The following is a 15,462-nucleotide window of genomic DNA, read 5'->3' as shown; positions in this document are numbered from 1 at the left end:
TGTAGTGCTTTAAAAATTAGTGAAAGAATTTCATAGTTTTTTATTTTTTGCATTTACATCCCTTGCACAAAATAATTATTCAAATCCTCTCAAAACTCGTCTTTTATATATGTATAGATACTCGTCCATAAAAAATAGTTTTACTAATAGAAAGAAATTTGTAAATGGAAAATGGACTCAATCTCTTTAAAAAGAAAGTAATTTTAATGATGGTCCAAAAACAAGATTACTATTTGTTATAAACGGAGGTATCGAATAATTTAGAAACTTTTCTCTAAACAATTTTTCATTTTTTTGAGTTAGAATACTCACCCACTGACTTGAAGGCCAACGTTGAAGTGGAAATTATCAAACCTATAGTAGTAGTATTATTTGTTTCCAGCTTTCCATATCCAACAGTATGTTTTATATTTTATTCTTCTGATTTCCATTAAATATCTCATAGTACTATTTTTTTTTTTTGATAGTCTCCAATAAATGTTACATTTCATTTCTACCATTTTTAATAAGTAAATCTCATATTTCATAAACTCATTTTACTCTCGGTTATTACAAAATTAATACTCCATCCTACTAAATTTTTTCCACTCATTTTCTTTCATAAAGTCAAGCAATTTTTTTAAGAATTAATTACACATTTGTCTATATTAATTATTACCTAAGCATATATGAGCACTCTTACAAGTTGGTGAATAAAAATCATATAAAGAAATTTGGGAATTGAGAAGCAGAGAGTTTGAAGAAAAGAAGATCAACATGACTCCTCCTTCAATCTTGCTTGTGTATTCAGTATTTGTTCTTCAGGTAAAACATATCAACAATCAATCCAATATATACTAGCAATGTTTGTGTCAAAAATCTCACCTGAGCTGTGATGTCATTTTCAGTGTCTCCAAACAACACAAGGGCACCTGCATCTGCACCATGGCAGCCACTGGAACAACCATCTTCGATCAAGAACCCAAGATTCCGGAATGAAAAGGCATGATCACATAGAACCCGAACTCAAGGTGTTCTTCCATTACAAAGACCTCAAAGCTGGCAATAAAATGGAGATCTACTTCCCCACAAGAGACCCTTCCACCTCTCCCCATCTCCTCTCCAAACACGAATCCGACGCCATCCCTTTCTCCTCCTCTCAACTCTCTTACATCCTCCACCTCCTCTCCTTCTCCGAGGGATCCAAACAGGCCAACGCCATGACAGACACGCTCCACCACTGTGAATTCCCTCCAATCAAAGGTGAGGCCAAGTTCTGCGCCACGTCTCTTGAGTCCATGTTCGACTCCCTTCACAAGATCTTCGGTCCGAGCTCCAAATTCAGAGTCCTCACCACCACTTACCTCTCTGACTCAATATCACCACTTCAGAACTACACTATATCTGAAGCTCCGATGGAGATACCAGCTCCCAAGATTGTAGGGTGCCACACGCTGCCTTATCCATACGCAGTTTTCTACTGTCATGGCCAAGAAAGCGATAACAAGGTGTACAAGGTTGTGGTGGAAGGGGAGGACGGAGGGAGAGTGGAGGCAGCTGCTATGTGCCACATGGATACCTCACAATGGGATCCTACTCATAACGCCTTCCGTGCTCTTCGAAGCGTCCCTGGTGCTTCCCCCGTGTGCCATTTCTTCCCCTCAGACAACCTTGTTTGGCTTCCAGTTACCTAGGATACGAACATCAGGTGTTACATAAGTATGTATGGTGCAATAACCTCAGTCTGGTCAGGTCTACGACCATTCAAGGAATGTATGGTTTGTACGAGTGTGTTTTAAATACCTCTGGAAATTAATCAACAACAACTTGTCCCTAAACATTACGTTTTTTAACAGATAACAATTTACTGTTTGTAACGATTCATATAATAAATTAATATAGAACTATTAGATAGTTTTGTGAAGAATGTCAATTTGGAATTCTTCATCACGAAGATTTTATTAAGTATCGTTGAAGTTTTGATGAAATACAACGATACCACCACGCCCATTTCTTGTTTAAACGTTCCATTGTTTTAGCCACATATAAAAACAGAACAAAAACCCCCCCACTTTGCTTTGTATTAGTAGCACATACTATAAAAGACCCATTCATTGGAGACTCAAACCAAAGAGTGAATCAACTCTAATTATTGGAGCTAGTTTCCATTCCCCTTCTAACAGGGATAACTGTCAAGAGAGAAACATATTCCTAAGTCTGGTGAAACTCGGTGTAACTTATGATGATACTTCTCCAATCTCTTCTTGGCTAGTTATAGTCTGTTACGGAGGAATCACATTCAATCAATAAAGTTATCACAAGCATAATGGTGAGGGAACGAGCTGAAATTCACATCTCTTACCCTATTTTCCAGAACAGCGCTGTAAGGGATAACTATCCTCGCACCAGGTCCAGCGTGGATATTGACTTCCCCCTAATGAACACGGGAATGGCATGGGAAAATAGTAGTAAGAACCAGTAACCAACATGACTGGACAAAAAAAGAGCTTAAAAAAGGTCTGTTCGAAAAAGTCCCATTATAAATCTGGTCAAGTAGAATCTGTGTTACCTTAAGAGTTATGCCAGTTCCAAACCAAACATCACCGGTCACCTTCAAGCTGTCAAGTCCTACAATACTAGGTGTATACTTGAACCGCTCTTTGAAATCATTGACCTAAGCAAGAAGAAAGAATCAAGTAAATCCAACTTTGAGTTAATGAAGCATTTCACGAAAGCTCCAGTTAGAAAAGAATTACATTTCTGAATACTGGTCCCAATTGAATGGATGGGTCCGTGGGATTTTCTCTGGTTATATTTCGAGTCAGCTTGTCCTCAATAAAGGTATACAGATCCGACTGAATGGCAAAAATTAGTTATTAATACATATAACATCAAAACTATCAAATTGCAAATGATAGTTGGGTTGGACGTATTATCAACCTGTAGCAAAAATAGGTCTGATGTTGCTTCAACAGGAAGATATCTTGCAATTGGAACACTTATTGCAAAATGCTGATCGAAAATCTGAAAGATAAAGGAGGAACTAGTGACAAAGGTACATAGGAATTCGATCAAAACTATAAAACATGAAATAGGCCTTTTCTAAAGAGTAAAACTGCTTGAGAAGTACAGCCAGAGAAAATGCTTAATCCACCAAAGGGTATGAATTGGGTCCATCTGTGATCCTGATGGCACGTTTAAAATCAAACATTTGGTACCTTGGAAATGGTTAGACTATCTTCAGCCACAAGTTTTTCCATGGATTGAATGCTCATCCACCTAAAAATTTGGAAATAATGTGGATAAAAGATATAGCTTCTTTATGTATGAAAATGGAATAAACAAGTTTTCAAGAGCAATAACTTACATTGTCTCAGTAAATCTCCAATCCTTCTTTGGCGTCAGAATCTTCAAGATGCCCACAAGAAAAATTATAAACATCAACTACCAAATTATGAGCAGAACCAACAACACACAGTTACCTAGTTCCCACTATAGTATTGTCATACCAAAAAATAGGACTTCAGCAATAATGTGGACTTCCGAAATGCATAAAACGCAAAAGAAAAACCAACCGGAGTTTTGGCTTCATCATGTGAATGGTGGGTCTCTTCCCTTACAGTTGATTTAGGGGTCACCTGCACCCATATTAGAAAGAGTTACCAACCAAAGTTTGGCAGCAAGTTAGGTGAGCTGTCGAGAATACCTCTAGGCAAAGCTCAATATCATTCTGACCCAGATAATTCAAGATTTCTGCAACCATGCATTAAGGAGCTCAATTGTAGTAAATTCATACTCCCTCCATCCCACAATAAGAAGTCACATTTTGCTCTTTTTGTCCGTCCCACAATAAGAGTCACACTTCATTTTTACCATAAATGGTAAGTAGGCTGTAGGTCTCACATTCCACTAACTCACTTCACTCACATTTTATTATAAAACCAATATAAAAAAGTGGGTCTCATATTCCACTAACTTTCCCAACCCACTATTCTTTACATTTCTTAAAACCCGTGCCCACAATAAGAGTGACTCCTATTGTGGGACGGAGGGAGTATATATTATTAGAATATGATGGAGTCCTTAGATTCAGATGTTGGGAAAACTTGATGAGAGCATCAAATTTCAGAGTGACATTTATCGCGATCCATAACAAAAGGATACTTGGGTCAATGACACAACCAAGATTATCTGAGCCCAACAGCAGTATATACTCTTTACCCTGTTCGCAAAATCTATGTCATCAGAGCCTGTATTAAAATAAGAGAATATTTTTCTGTTAACAAGACATCCAGAAAGGGGTGAAAACAAACCTGTGATAATAGTATATCCAATCTTCCACTATTTACCAACGGGAGGATGGCCTGAGCAATATTGAATGAATTCCTTCACATGTAAAAAGTAAAGCAAACTTCATATGTGATATGTACATTAAATGTCATAGGCAAAACAATGTATGTAACATGAAGGAAGCTAATACATGCTGTGCAAGATTGGACTAGCCTTAAACAGTGTTGTTAGGGTCGCGGGGCGCATCGGGTCGATGAGGTGAAAATTCGGGTCGCGGGTCGACGAGTCGACGGGGTCGAGAGACCCACAAAGCTAGGTTAATTTTTTTGCCTTTTAATATTAAATAAAATAAATATATTGCTCTAATGTTTATAATATATCAAATAATATAAATGTAGATGCAATTCATGTGAATATAGATAAAATGGAAAATAGAAATGATCAAAATATCAAAACAATTCATAAGTCATAACACAATAAATAATTGAAACAATTGTCTTAAATTAATATCTTTTAGAGACTTTAGATAACAATAATAATAATAATAATAATAATAATAATAATAAATAATGAAAATCAATAAATCTCCACTCATATTCAAAAAATCATAAATTACAAATTAAAACCTAAATTTATAACTATTTAGATGCAAAATTAGTTATATAGTTAAATAAAAATGAACATATATTTAATTTAATTAGAACATCACAATATATTTAATTAGATTTGAATGTAATTTTGATTGGTAATTAAAGGTATTTTTTTATTTAAATAGGAACTAATCATATTTAAAGAATAGAGAATCTTGACAACCAATATTAATACTAATATTAAAAAATGAAGGTGGAAGAAAATGATTATTAACTTTTATAGGTCCTAGAAGTCCTAGCTATAGCTTCTGCCTACTTTACTTTTAAAATTTCTTGTCTCGGTAAACCCCCCGTCTTCTCTCTTCATTCCCATCCCTTCTTCTCTCTTCATTCTCACAGAGTCACAGACCCATTTCTGAGCAGCCATGGCCGAGGATCTTCTTCTTCCAGTCGCTCGCCCCAGCCGCTCGACCCAGCCGCCTCAGCCGCCCCGACGGCGACCCCTGAATCTCGACCCACCCACCCACAATGGGGCGACGTCGGTCTCGACCCTTGCGACCCGCGACCCAAGCGCTCTCGGGGCGCGATTTTAACAACACTGGCCTTAAATTAGTATTCCTGAGGGAAAAACTAGAAAGATATTCGTTGAGGTATGAGGAATCCATGGCCATGACAAATTCTTTACACTTCGTAGTTGAAAAATAATAAGCTTAATGTTAACAAAAGAAGGAGAAGAGAAATGAGGAGGGTTCAAACATAAGCCACCATTTGATCCAGAAGAAAAGTGAAATTGTAAACTTGAAAAGCTACATGGGGAAAAAAATTCAAACTCCAAACGATCTTCCCTTATATAACTTTTAAAATGTGAACATCCCTTTTAACCAAGACCATGAGGTGCTGAAAGCCCCCCATATGCTAGGCTACTTAATAACTGAAGAGTAAGAACAGAACAAAGCCACAGTTCACCTAATATTCATATCCATCATCCAGAGTTATTAGTTTTTACGCATAACTTTGATATTGATCAAGGATCCAGCTTGTCGTTTAGTTGTGGAAAAACAACCACATTTTGAATGAATATGTATGCATATTATTTCTCCCTATCATACAAATCATCATATCTGATCCACAAGGTAGGAAAAACACACTGACAGTCTAACACACAACAACAATTAGAAATTGACAATGTTCAAAAGTTCCCCCATCCCCAAGGGGAGAGAAGAACTGAAACTAACATTTCATCCTTGCTGTCTTGGCCTTTAGCTGAACGAGGTGCAAACTTGCTTGCCTCTTGTAGGTCAGTGATGCTCTGTAAAACATACATATATCAAAAACTAAATGGATAAAGTTTTCCGAATAAATGAATCAGACATAAACAACAAAAGGATCAAAATGTCAAACCTCTTGTAGAGTATGGATGTTCTTATTCGGGTGCTTTTTCAGGAACTGCCATCAGTTAAACACCAACATCAGTTCCCACCACAGTTCAGCTCCAGATGAATATCAGAATATATAGAAGTTACCTCTAATACTTTCCTATGTGCATCAACTGTATTCACCACATATAGTGGAATATTAGTTCCATATTTTGCATTTAGAGCCTACAGATATTATCAGATAACCAAAATCAAACAACTGCAGCTCCTGCGTGGAGCCGTCATAAGCTTCAAAAAAGAGAAACAAGGAACTGACAGGAAACTTACCTCAATTTGGTTGATTATCAAATCAAGACAAGTCAAACCATCAACAATTTCCATAGTAGACCTGCATCAACAAAAATTGATTTAAAACTACCATAGAGATCTGGGAGAAGTGTAACTTGAGACTTTAGGTAAAACATAATGAAATTCCCACTAGACTTGATCAATCATACAAACAAGAACCACACTCTCACAGTTGGACATAAATCAACAAAACAACAAAACTTAACGTCCAAATGTTATGTTATAAGTTATAACCTCCATCCCTTATAAGTGTTCCACATTTATTAAAATCTGTGCCCGGAAAGTTATAGGAACACTTATACCCTTACAAGGGACGAAAGGAGAATATCTATTAATTCCTCATTCATCTTATTGATACATGAATGGTCAAGACAAGTTACAGACTTCAGAAAAAATCACATAACTAGGTTTTATGCTTTAAATGAACTGGAGAACGGTATCATTTTGAAACTATATTAAAGGTAATTTTCTTTGGGATATCATACATATCAACTTCTAGTACTTATCAAATGCTCTGACACAGTTGCTCAACAATTTAGAACATAGCTCATGAACTGTGGTGAACTCTCAAAACTTTGGTCAAATATTTTTTTCCTTTCAAACTTTTTCTTCATATATAAATAAATGAAATTAATTTTCCATGCTGCACCAGGTATAATCCACTGTCCAAGTTCAGATACCACTTTCTGATGAAGTAATAAACTTTTAACAAACCATAATTTCATTCAGAACATCAAAAAAATAATTTTTGATTTTATCTTCATTTGTTAACACATGATGTGTCATTTTATCTTCATTTGAATACATGTGGTGCTGATGAAATTGAAAAATTGTCTGAAAAGCATTTACTAACAAAGTTATCAATTAAGAGGATATCTTTTTGATGAAACGCTCACCAATGAGGAAGCATACTAAATTTACTAATAAAATTCATGATGTTACCACCTTATCTTCCAGCTCATTAATGTGCTCTTAATTCACTGAGGAAAAGCCACAGCTTCCACAGATTCAGAGAGTGAACTTTCAACAATCCAAATTGAAGAATAAAAGTTAATCTTTTCCAACATTAGAGTGGAACTCACTTGGGGCCAGAAAATCCTATTGTGGTTCCTAGATCGCCATTTAACCTCACTATGACAAGCTTGTCCAAGAGCGCCTTAGTTTCTGAAACATCTGTAGAAGTGGAAAGTATTATAGTACCATTAAAACCATATAACAAGAGTTATCTGTAAAACAGACAAAATAACTAGGGAACAAAAAAACAGAGAATTGAATTAGTGCTCCTAATTATTGTGATAACTGCTCATCGCATCAAGCTTGAAAAGGTCAATCAATGATGCTCCACATAGAGTTCAGATACATTTGAAGACACAAAAGATTAATTATTGTAGAACTTGAATAGTAAAAAACACTGTACAAAATTAGATTTCCCTTTGCCAGTAAAAAACGAAAAGGAATAGATGATGCTAAGAACTGACAGTCAATTTTTAATGCTCCCTCTGTCCCACTGTAGTTGTGATCTTATTCCTTCTTGGTTGTCCCACAATAGTTGCCTCCCTTCTTTTGTGGCAAAAAGCAACAAATTTAATCCCTCCTACTTTATTCTCTCTTCCTCCTACTCTATTCTCTCACCACTTACCTCCCTAAACACCATTTTCTAAATTCTCGTTTCCAAAAGAAATGCCTCAACTATAGTGAGACGGTGGGAGTACAACAGTTCATAGAAGCATTTCTTTTGAATTTTATTAACACAAAACACACTAACTATCAGATTATTCTAGTAGTAATTATAGCCTATGAGGTGGCCTTGATGTTTTGATAAGATAAAACAAAGCTGAGCCCCTCACAAATGTTTTGGTGCAATGGTACAAGGAGGGGGCAATGATCGGAAATTATATTTACCTTCAGGAATTGCAGATAGTTCTTCATAAGGAAGCACAAACTTGTCAGTTGATTGATTAGTCAGGTCATCTAGTTCAACATCTCCACTGGCAGATGCAAATTTCACATTACCAACCAAATCAGTATATAAGTATTAAGTTTAACTAAAAACAAATAGAACTAAACACAAATGGAACTAAACACAAATAACATAATATTCTAAAGAATTGTTCAAAATTTACTATTTCTAAATCAAAAGGGATCACTTTGAATTGGTTTCTTGAGGGAAAATCATAACTTGTTACAAATCATCAGTGAAAAACAATAATCATTGATTAGCAAATTCGAGTAATCTTCTCAAGAATAGCATGAATTAACCTAGTACAGATTCTCCATAAAAGTGTCAAGAGATTATTGAGGCCCTCTGCAGTATATCAAAGTCATACATTCAAAAGAAGAGAGGTAAACACCAATAAATTCCCAGATTATCAAAATACACTTCTGAGAGACTAAGAGCAGAGAAAATAAATCGTCGTGAATCCAAAAACAAAACATTGGAAATGGCATCATGAAACTTAGAAGTTAAAACAAGCAGCAATGAATCAAAGTTGCCGTACCGATTATAGCCTCCTCACCCCTCTCAGCCATTGCCTCCTTCCGCTCTTTCAAAATGGTCTTCGTGATCAAATTACAGAACATATACACAAACTCCACCGAGTCATTAGCAGGCACAGGGTACGTTATCTTGCTATATGTCTCCCAAGGCATGCTCGAATCGACCAATCCGGCCACCGGAATCTGCAGCCGGTTCGCCTCCTTGATAACCGAGCTCTTCCTCTCAGTGTCGAAAATCACGATACAATCCGGCGCCTCCGGCGAGCAGATGTTGAATTTCTTGTTCCGGCCGCGGAACCGCCTAGGGCTCGAACTATTCGTTAAAAAGCCTCCGAGGCGCCACGTGGTGTCGTGCTTGATTCCAATGGTCTTCGTCATCTGCACTATGATCTCGTCGAAGAGGGAGTTGGTGTTGACGAAGAGCAGGCGCGCATTGTTGCGAGAGAGGTGACCGATGAAATCGCAGGCGTTGCGGAGGCAGATTAGGGATGCTGACGCCGTTGCGGGTGCCCTCGGAGAAGATTTTGAAGTGGTTGGAAGTCACGCGGCGGCCGATATGGGCGTTGGCGTTGAGGAGCTTCTGGATCACGACGGAGTGGAACGACATTTTTGGGGCTCTGCTGGACAAGTTGTTTGAGAAATGACTTCGTTCGCTAATTGATTTCAAATGGCCATATTATATGTCAGCGGTGTGTATAGCTTGCAATTACTGTTTGCAATTGCAAAAGCCTGCAACAATATAGTTCAAATTAAAAAAAGGCAATATAGATTTAGCAGTTTTCATGAGAACTACCGTGTACATTAATCAAGAGCCATTCCAAACGAACATGTATAAAAAAGCTGATGCTTTTAAAGCCTTATCAAAAGTGTATTAATCAAATTTTATTTTTTTTTTAAATAGCTAAAACACCTAAACTTCAGTATATAAATCCCAACTCTCACATTTGTGAGATATCTTCAAAATCTGAAATCTGACATGTTTTACGACGAAGTAATCTTCAAATTCATAGTAGTATTTTTTGTGGAGCGGGAAAGGCAGAATTGAATGAGATAGAGGGAGTGTACTTCTTGTAGAGACAGAAGATGGTTTCAATACTGTATACTTCAAACTGTATGAGAGGGGAATGAGCCAGAGGCTTTTTCAAACCTGTGAGAAGAAAGAAAGGTATGCATAGCTCGGGAAAATCTGGTTTCTAGGGCACTTTGCCTTTAAAATTACAAAAATGTACCTATTTTGTTATCTATTCCATATATGGGAAAAACGGCGACCGTATTGGCGTTTCAATAAGTAAAGACGCCAACAACATTGGCGTTTTATAATTTCGTCGTATTTTAACTATATTTTCTCCAAATACAGCTACGTTAGAAAACGCCAACTCAATTGGCGTGTTATTTGAAAAAACGCCTACTGTGTTAGCGTGTTCAATTTTGAAGACGCCAATGTTGTTGGCGTCTTCAACTAAAAGACGCCAATGAGATCGGTGTTTTTATCATAAAACACGCCACCTGGTCGGCGTGTTTCTGTTGAACCATATACCAATCAGATCTCCCCCAACATCGCGAACCCTAAACACTTTCCCTCCCCAAAACGCGAAAACCCTTCCCAAGGCGGAAAAACCTTAAGGAAACCCTTGCTCGGGTCGACCCGGTGGTGGATTTGAGCGTGGAGATTTCGATTTTTTGCTCATTCTTCCAAACATTAGTCCTTCTAATCGGTTAGTATATCAAATTTTAGACTCATGGATTTGATGGATTGTTGTGATAATATATATTTTAGTGTAATTAATATAATATTTTGACCAATTGTTATGGGCATACTAATATTTTGATGGATTATTATGATAATATATATTTTAATAGAAATATTTTGACCAATTGTTATGCTATTATATGTTGTAGTATATCTAATTTTGTTACCAATATTTAATGGATTGTTATGATAATATATATTATAGTGTATTTAATAGAAATATTTTGTCAATTTTTTGGCTGACTCTACATAATGATGAATGTAAAAATAATACATATTTATTTGTGTTTTATATTATTGCAGATAGTATGACGTGGTGTGTGAATTTATATTGGGGTGGAAAGATAATTCCCGGAGCAGTTATTTCGTATGATCCTCCTTTTGCTAAAGGATTCATTATGTTGGATGAAACAATTTCGTACGATGAGCTTGTGGAAAAAATTTGTGAAAGGATGGGGATAAGCATATATGAAAACAAAATTCAAATAATATGGAAACGTACTATATGCTTTGGATCCGGAGTCACGTTTGTAGGTGTTCTACTAGAAGAAGTATGCATGCAACTAATGTTTAGTGAGAGTGTGGTTATTGGAGGTCTAATTGAATTATATGTTGAGTATTCGGCAATTACTCAACATCATAGTCATCATGTCATAAGTTATGATGTTGGTACGTCTACGAGAGCCCAAGAACCAAATTTCGCTGCAACATAAGATTTTGATGTTGGTACGTCTACGAGAGCCCAAGAACCATATTTTGCTGCAACACAAGATTTTGAAGCTGGAGGCGTGCATTTAGGGGAAAGTGACAATTGTGATGTGGTTGAGGACATAATAGGTCCTGATAAAGCCGACTTTCTTGATCCACAATCACCTTATTATTCTAAAGATTCCGACCCGGTTAGTACAGACTCAGATGGTGATCCGTCGGATGATGAACAATTTGTTGCTTCAAGACTGTTAAGGACCGTCCTCCTTAACGTCGATTTCCCTGGAAAATCAAGAAACGAGATGTCGTCGTTGTCGAGCGCCCAACGTTGGGTCGTGACTTGGACGGCAAAAAGGGGCGGTTGAGCGCGAGATCAGCCTCGTCGGCAACCTTAGGAGATGTTTCTTGTTTGCTACTCAATTGAGCCAAAAGAATGATAATTTCATATATTGATTGAATGAATAAAAAAAGATAACAGTCTATCCTATTTATAATGCTACTGACTTAATGAACAAGAAAATAAAGATATAGAAAAAGATATGCTAAATCCCTATAATATCTAAACTAAATAATAATAGTATAAGACTCGTATCAACTCCCCCACGGTTAAAATCCACCTTGTCCTCAAGGTGGGAACCACGAAGCAAAAAGGAGAGTTGAAATCAGAAGCTTCGGCGTGGCAACTCCTCCTTTATCAAACACACATCGAACAGCTGACCGTCTCCCTTCTTCACCTCCATAAAAAATCAACAAAGGTAGACTAATGTGGTCGTCCAAATTCAACTCTAAAATGGAAAGTTCTGCCACACAGTCATGAATGCTCAAACACGGCGTGTTATTTCGCAGAGGAATCAACCTTGGATCGACGTCGAGCGATGTTGAACGTTGATTCAGACTTGTAACATCACCAACATTCAAATCCTTATAGACACAAGCACTTTCGTGGAAAACAGTGTAATCACCAATAGAACCATCCTCCTCTTTATCTTCTAGCAATGTCTCCTCCTTTTCACCAATCTTCTCATCATATACCCCAACGAGCACTTGCGGTGACTCATTGTCGTTCTTGACAATCCCTTTGTTCTTGACGAACTCTCCAGGGGACTCGTTGTTTGGAACATCAAGAGGAGTGCCATCATTGTGAACATCGGTAACGTCATTGGGAACATCATCACCGAATACTATCGTGGGAGTATTATCAGTTTTCTCTTCGGCTAAATTCTCATCTTGAATGTTCTCCTCAAACTCCTCCCCATCATCCGCATAACATAGAATGCGTTGTTTACACACATGTCCCCTCACCCATTTCTCGGGACAGTGCCAGCAGAGACCCAACCTGGACCGTTCTGACTTCTCCACTTGGGAGACCCGTATTAGCGGCAGGCATGGCTGCTCTGGAGTTTGTCTGGTCACACGCGCTGGCTCACTGTACAGGTCCCGCGTTGGCTTTTCAGTGGAGTAGCGGGGCTGGTGGGAGGCGGGCTGGACTCGCGCTCTCACCTCCTCCCGAGGGCGAGGTCGGTCCCAGCACGTCTCCGAGCGTCGGGGCCGGTCAACGGTCGGGTAGCCGCGGTCCTGCTGTTGAGCCGGTGGGTCGCCCAACGTTGGGCGGTGCCTCTGCGTTGCGGTTGGCGAGTAGCGATCAAACCCTAATTGAGTCTGATGATCTCCGCGAACAGATAGGTGGCCACCCCTCTCGACGTAGCCACCGCGGTGTCGGGGCCATGCGTCTTGCGCGCGATCGCGGTACCCGATGGGCTGGTATCTCGGCTGTGGGCGAGGATCAGGTGGATCCAAGTGGTGTGATACGTAGGGTGATTCTGGATCAGGCCACGAGGGCGGACGAATTACTTCCACCCAGCTGCTCGGAGGGTCCCAACTGGTTACACGACAAGGTTGGGCCGGCTGGTAGGGACGGAATGGCTGTGTGGCCTGAGGGAAGTCGTATTGACGACGGCGATAGCCGGCGTAGTCGTATGACATGTTGACGGACTGAGGCGTGGCTGTGGTGGATGATGATCGTCTGACTTCGACGCGGCACGCGGGAATCCTTCCCGTCTGCGTTGCAGAAGTAGTGTTGTCCGGCGGCTAGAGCTCGGCGGACAGGCGAGACTCGACAACCAAAGCAGTTGCTGTGCGCGGAATGTTTTCCGTCAGGCAGCGGTGTAGCTTCGGTTCGAGATGGTGGGAGGGTCAGCTCTTAATGAAAGCACCAGTTGTTAAGGACCGTCCTCCTTAACGTCGATTTCCCCAGAAAATCAAGAAACGAGATGTCGTCGTTGTCGAGCGCCCAACGTTGGGTCGTGACTTGGACGGCAAAAAGGGGCGGTTGAGCGCGAGATCAGCCTCGTCGGCAACCTTAGGAGATGTTTCTTGTTTGCCACTCAATTGAGCTAAAAGAATGATAATTTCATATATTGATTGAATGAATAAAAAGATAACAGACTATCCTATTTATAATGCTACTGACTTAATGAACAAGAAAACAAAGATATAGAAAAAGATATGCTAAATCCCTATAATATCTAAACTAAATAATAATAGTATAAGACTCGTATCAAAGACCATCCATTCCACTTGAAGAAACAGCAGTTGGAGAAACATCAGTTGGTGGAAGGGCAGTTGGAGGAAGAGCAGTTCCACAGTTTTCACAGCGTGGAATCAACTATTTTCGCACCTTACCAGGTCCATATGATAGTTTTGATCCCAAAAACTTTGAGCGTGATGATCCCAGTGTGCATTATTGGAGTGAAAAAGATCCTAGCAATGTAGGTTTGCATACTAAATTTAGAACGAAGTTGGAATTGAAGGCAGCTGTGACTCATTGGAATTTGGAAAAAATCCGACAATATACAGTTGCTGAAAGTAAAGGAAAGAGATGGCATGCAGTTTGTAAGTGGCCACAAGGAAATCCGAAGGATACCTCATTACCGAAATGTTTGTGGGAGTGCCGAGCAACACTGAGAAAGCATGATGAACACTGGCAAATTAGAGTGTTTAGCACTGCTCATACTTGCATGGGGATCGTAACTATAATGGGCACGCTAATCTTTCGTCGGGTATGATAGCATTGAGTGTTCAACATCAGATAGAAAAATATCCTTGCTACAAGGTAAAAGCAATTGTGGCGGATATTGAAAATAGATTTCATGTCAAAGTTAGTTACAAGAAAGCATGGTATGCTCGGAGGACAACGATTGAGCTTGTATACGGTGGATGGGAGTGGTCGTTCAAAGTGTTACCAGCTTATTTGAATGAAATGCAAAGACAAAATCCTGGCACAATTGTGGAATGGTTGCACGATGACATATTAAGCAATGGTATGAACAAGGTATTCAAGTATGCATTCTGGGCTTTTGGACCAGCTGTGAAGGCTTTTCAACTATGCAAACCAGTTTTAACGATTGATGGAACTCATCTGCGTGGACGATGTCGAGGTAAAATTGCCGTTGGATTTGATGCTAATAAGAAATGTTTGCCTGTTGCATATGCCATTGTTGATGAGGAAACCAAAGAAAGTTGGAATTGGTTTATGGAACTCATTAGACTTCATGTAGCAAAAGCATGAAATATGTGTCATATCTGATAGGCATGTGGGAATCATAGATGCAATGAATTCTCTCATATGGAAAGAAGAACCTTTAGGTCATCACAGGTTTTGCTTGGTACATGTTAGAAAGAATGTTATGCAGAGGCACAAAGGTATCATGGTTAAAAGACTTGTTTGGAAAATTGGTATAGCTACCAAAAAGCGCAAGTTTAAGAAAAGACGTCGTTTACTTCGAGACATCGACAACGAGGCTTTGCAGTACCTTGATGCCGTGGAGTTAGAAAAATGGAATTTGGCGTACGACAAACACAAAAGATGGGGTGAGATGTCCGCTAATATTGTGGAATCTTACAACAATGTGTTGAGAGGCGCAAG

The 15,462-nt window shown here is 38.8% G+C and overlaps 1 protein-coding gene and 1 pseudogene across 1 annotated transcript; one reads left to right on the top strand and one right to left on the bottom strand.

Moving 5' to 3' along the window:
- Nucleotides 1–651: 651 nt before the first annotated feature.
- On the top strand, nt 652–1,817 carry LOC121742229 (BURP domain-containing protein BNM2C-like). Its single transcript, XM_042135315.1, has 2 exons — nt 652–804; nt 888–1,817. Exons 1-2 carry the CDS (start codon nt 757–759, stop codon nt 1,671–1,673), a joined length of 834 nt encoding a protein of 277 aa, XP_041991249.1. The 5' UTR covers nt 652–756; the 3' UTR covers nt 1,674–1,817.
- Nucleotides 1,818–1,917: 100 nt separating this feature from the next.
- On the bottom strand, nt 1,918–9,760 carry LOC121794784 (annotated as a pseudogene).
- Between the last annotated feature and the right edge of the window lie 5,702 nt (nt 9,761–15,462).

This window comes from Salvia splendens, chromosome 1, assembly GCF_004379255.2.
Source record: "Salvia splendens isolate huo1 chromosome 1, SspV2, whole genome shotgun sequence".
Classification (NCBI taxonomy): domain Eukaryota; kingdom Viridiplantae; phylum Streptophyta; class Magnoliopsida; order Lamiales; family Lamiaceae; genus Salvia; species Salvia splendens.
Note: the sequence above shows the minus strand (reverse complement) of the source record. Positions and strands in the feature narration are given on the sequence as shown.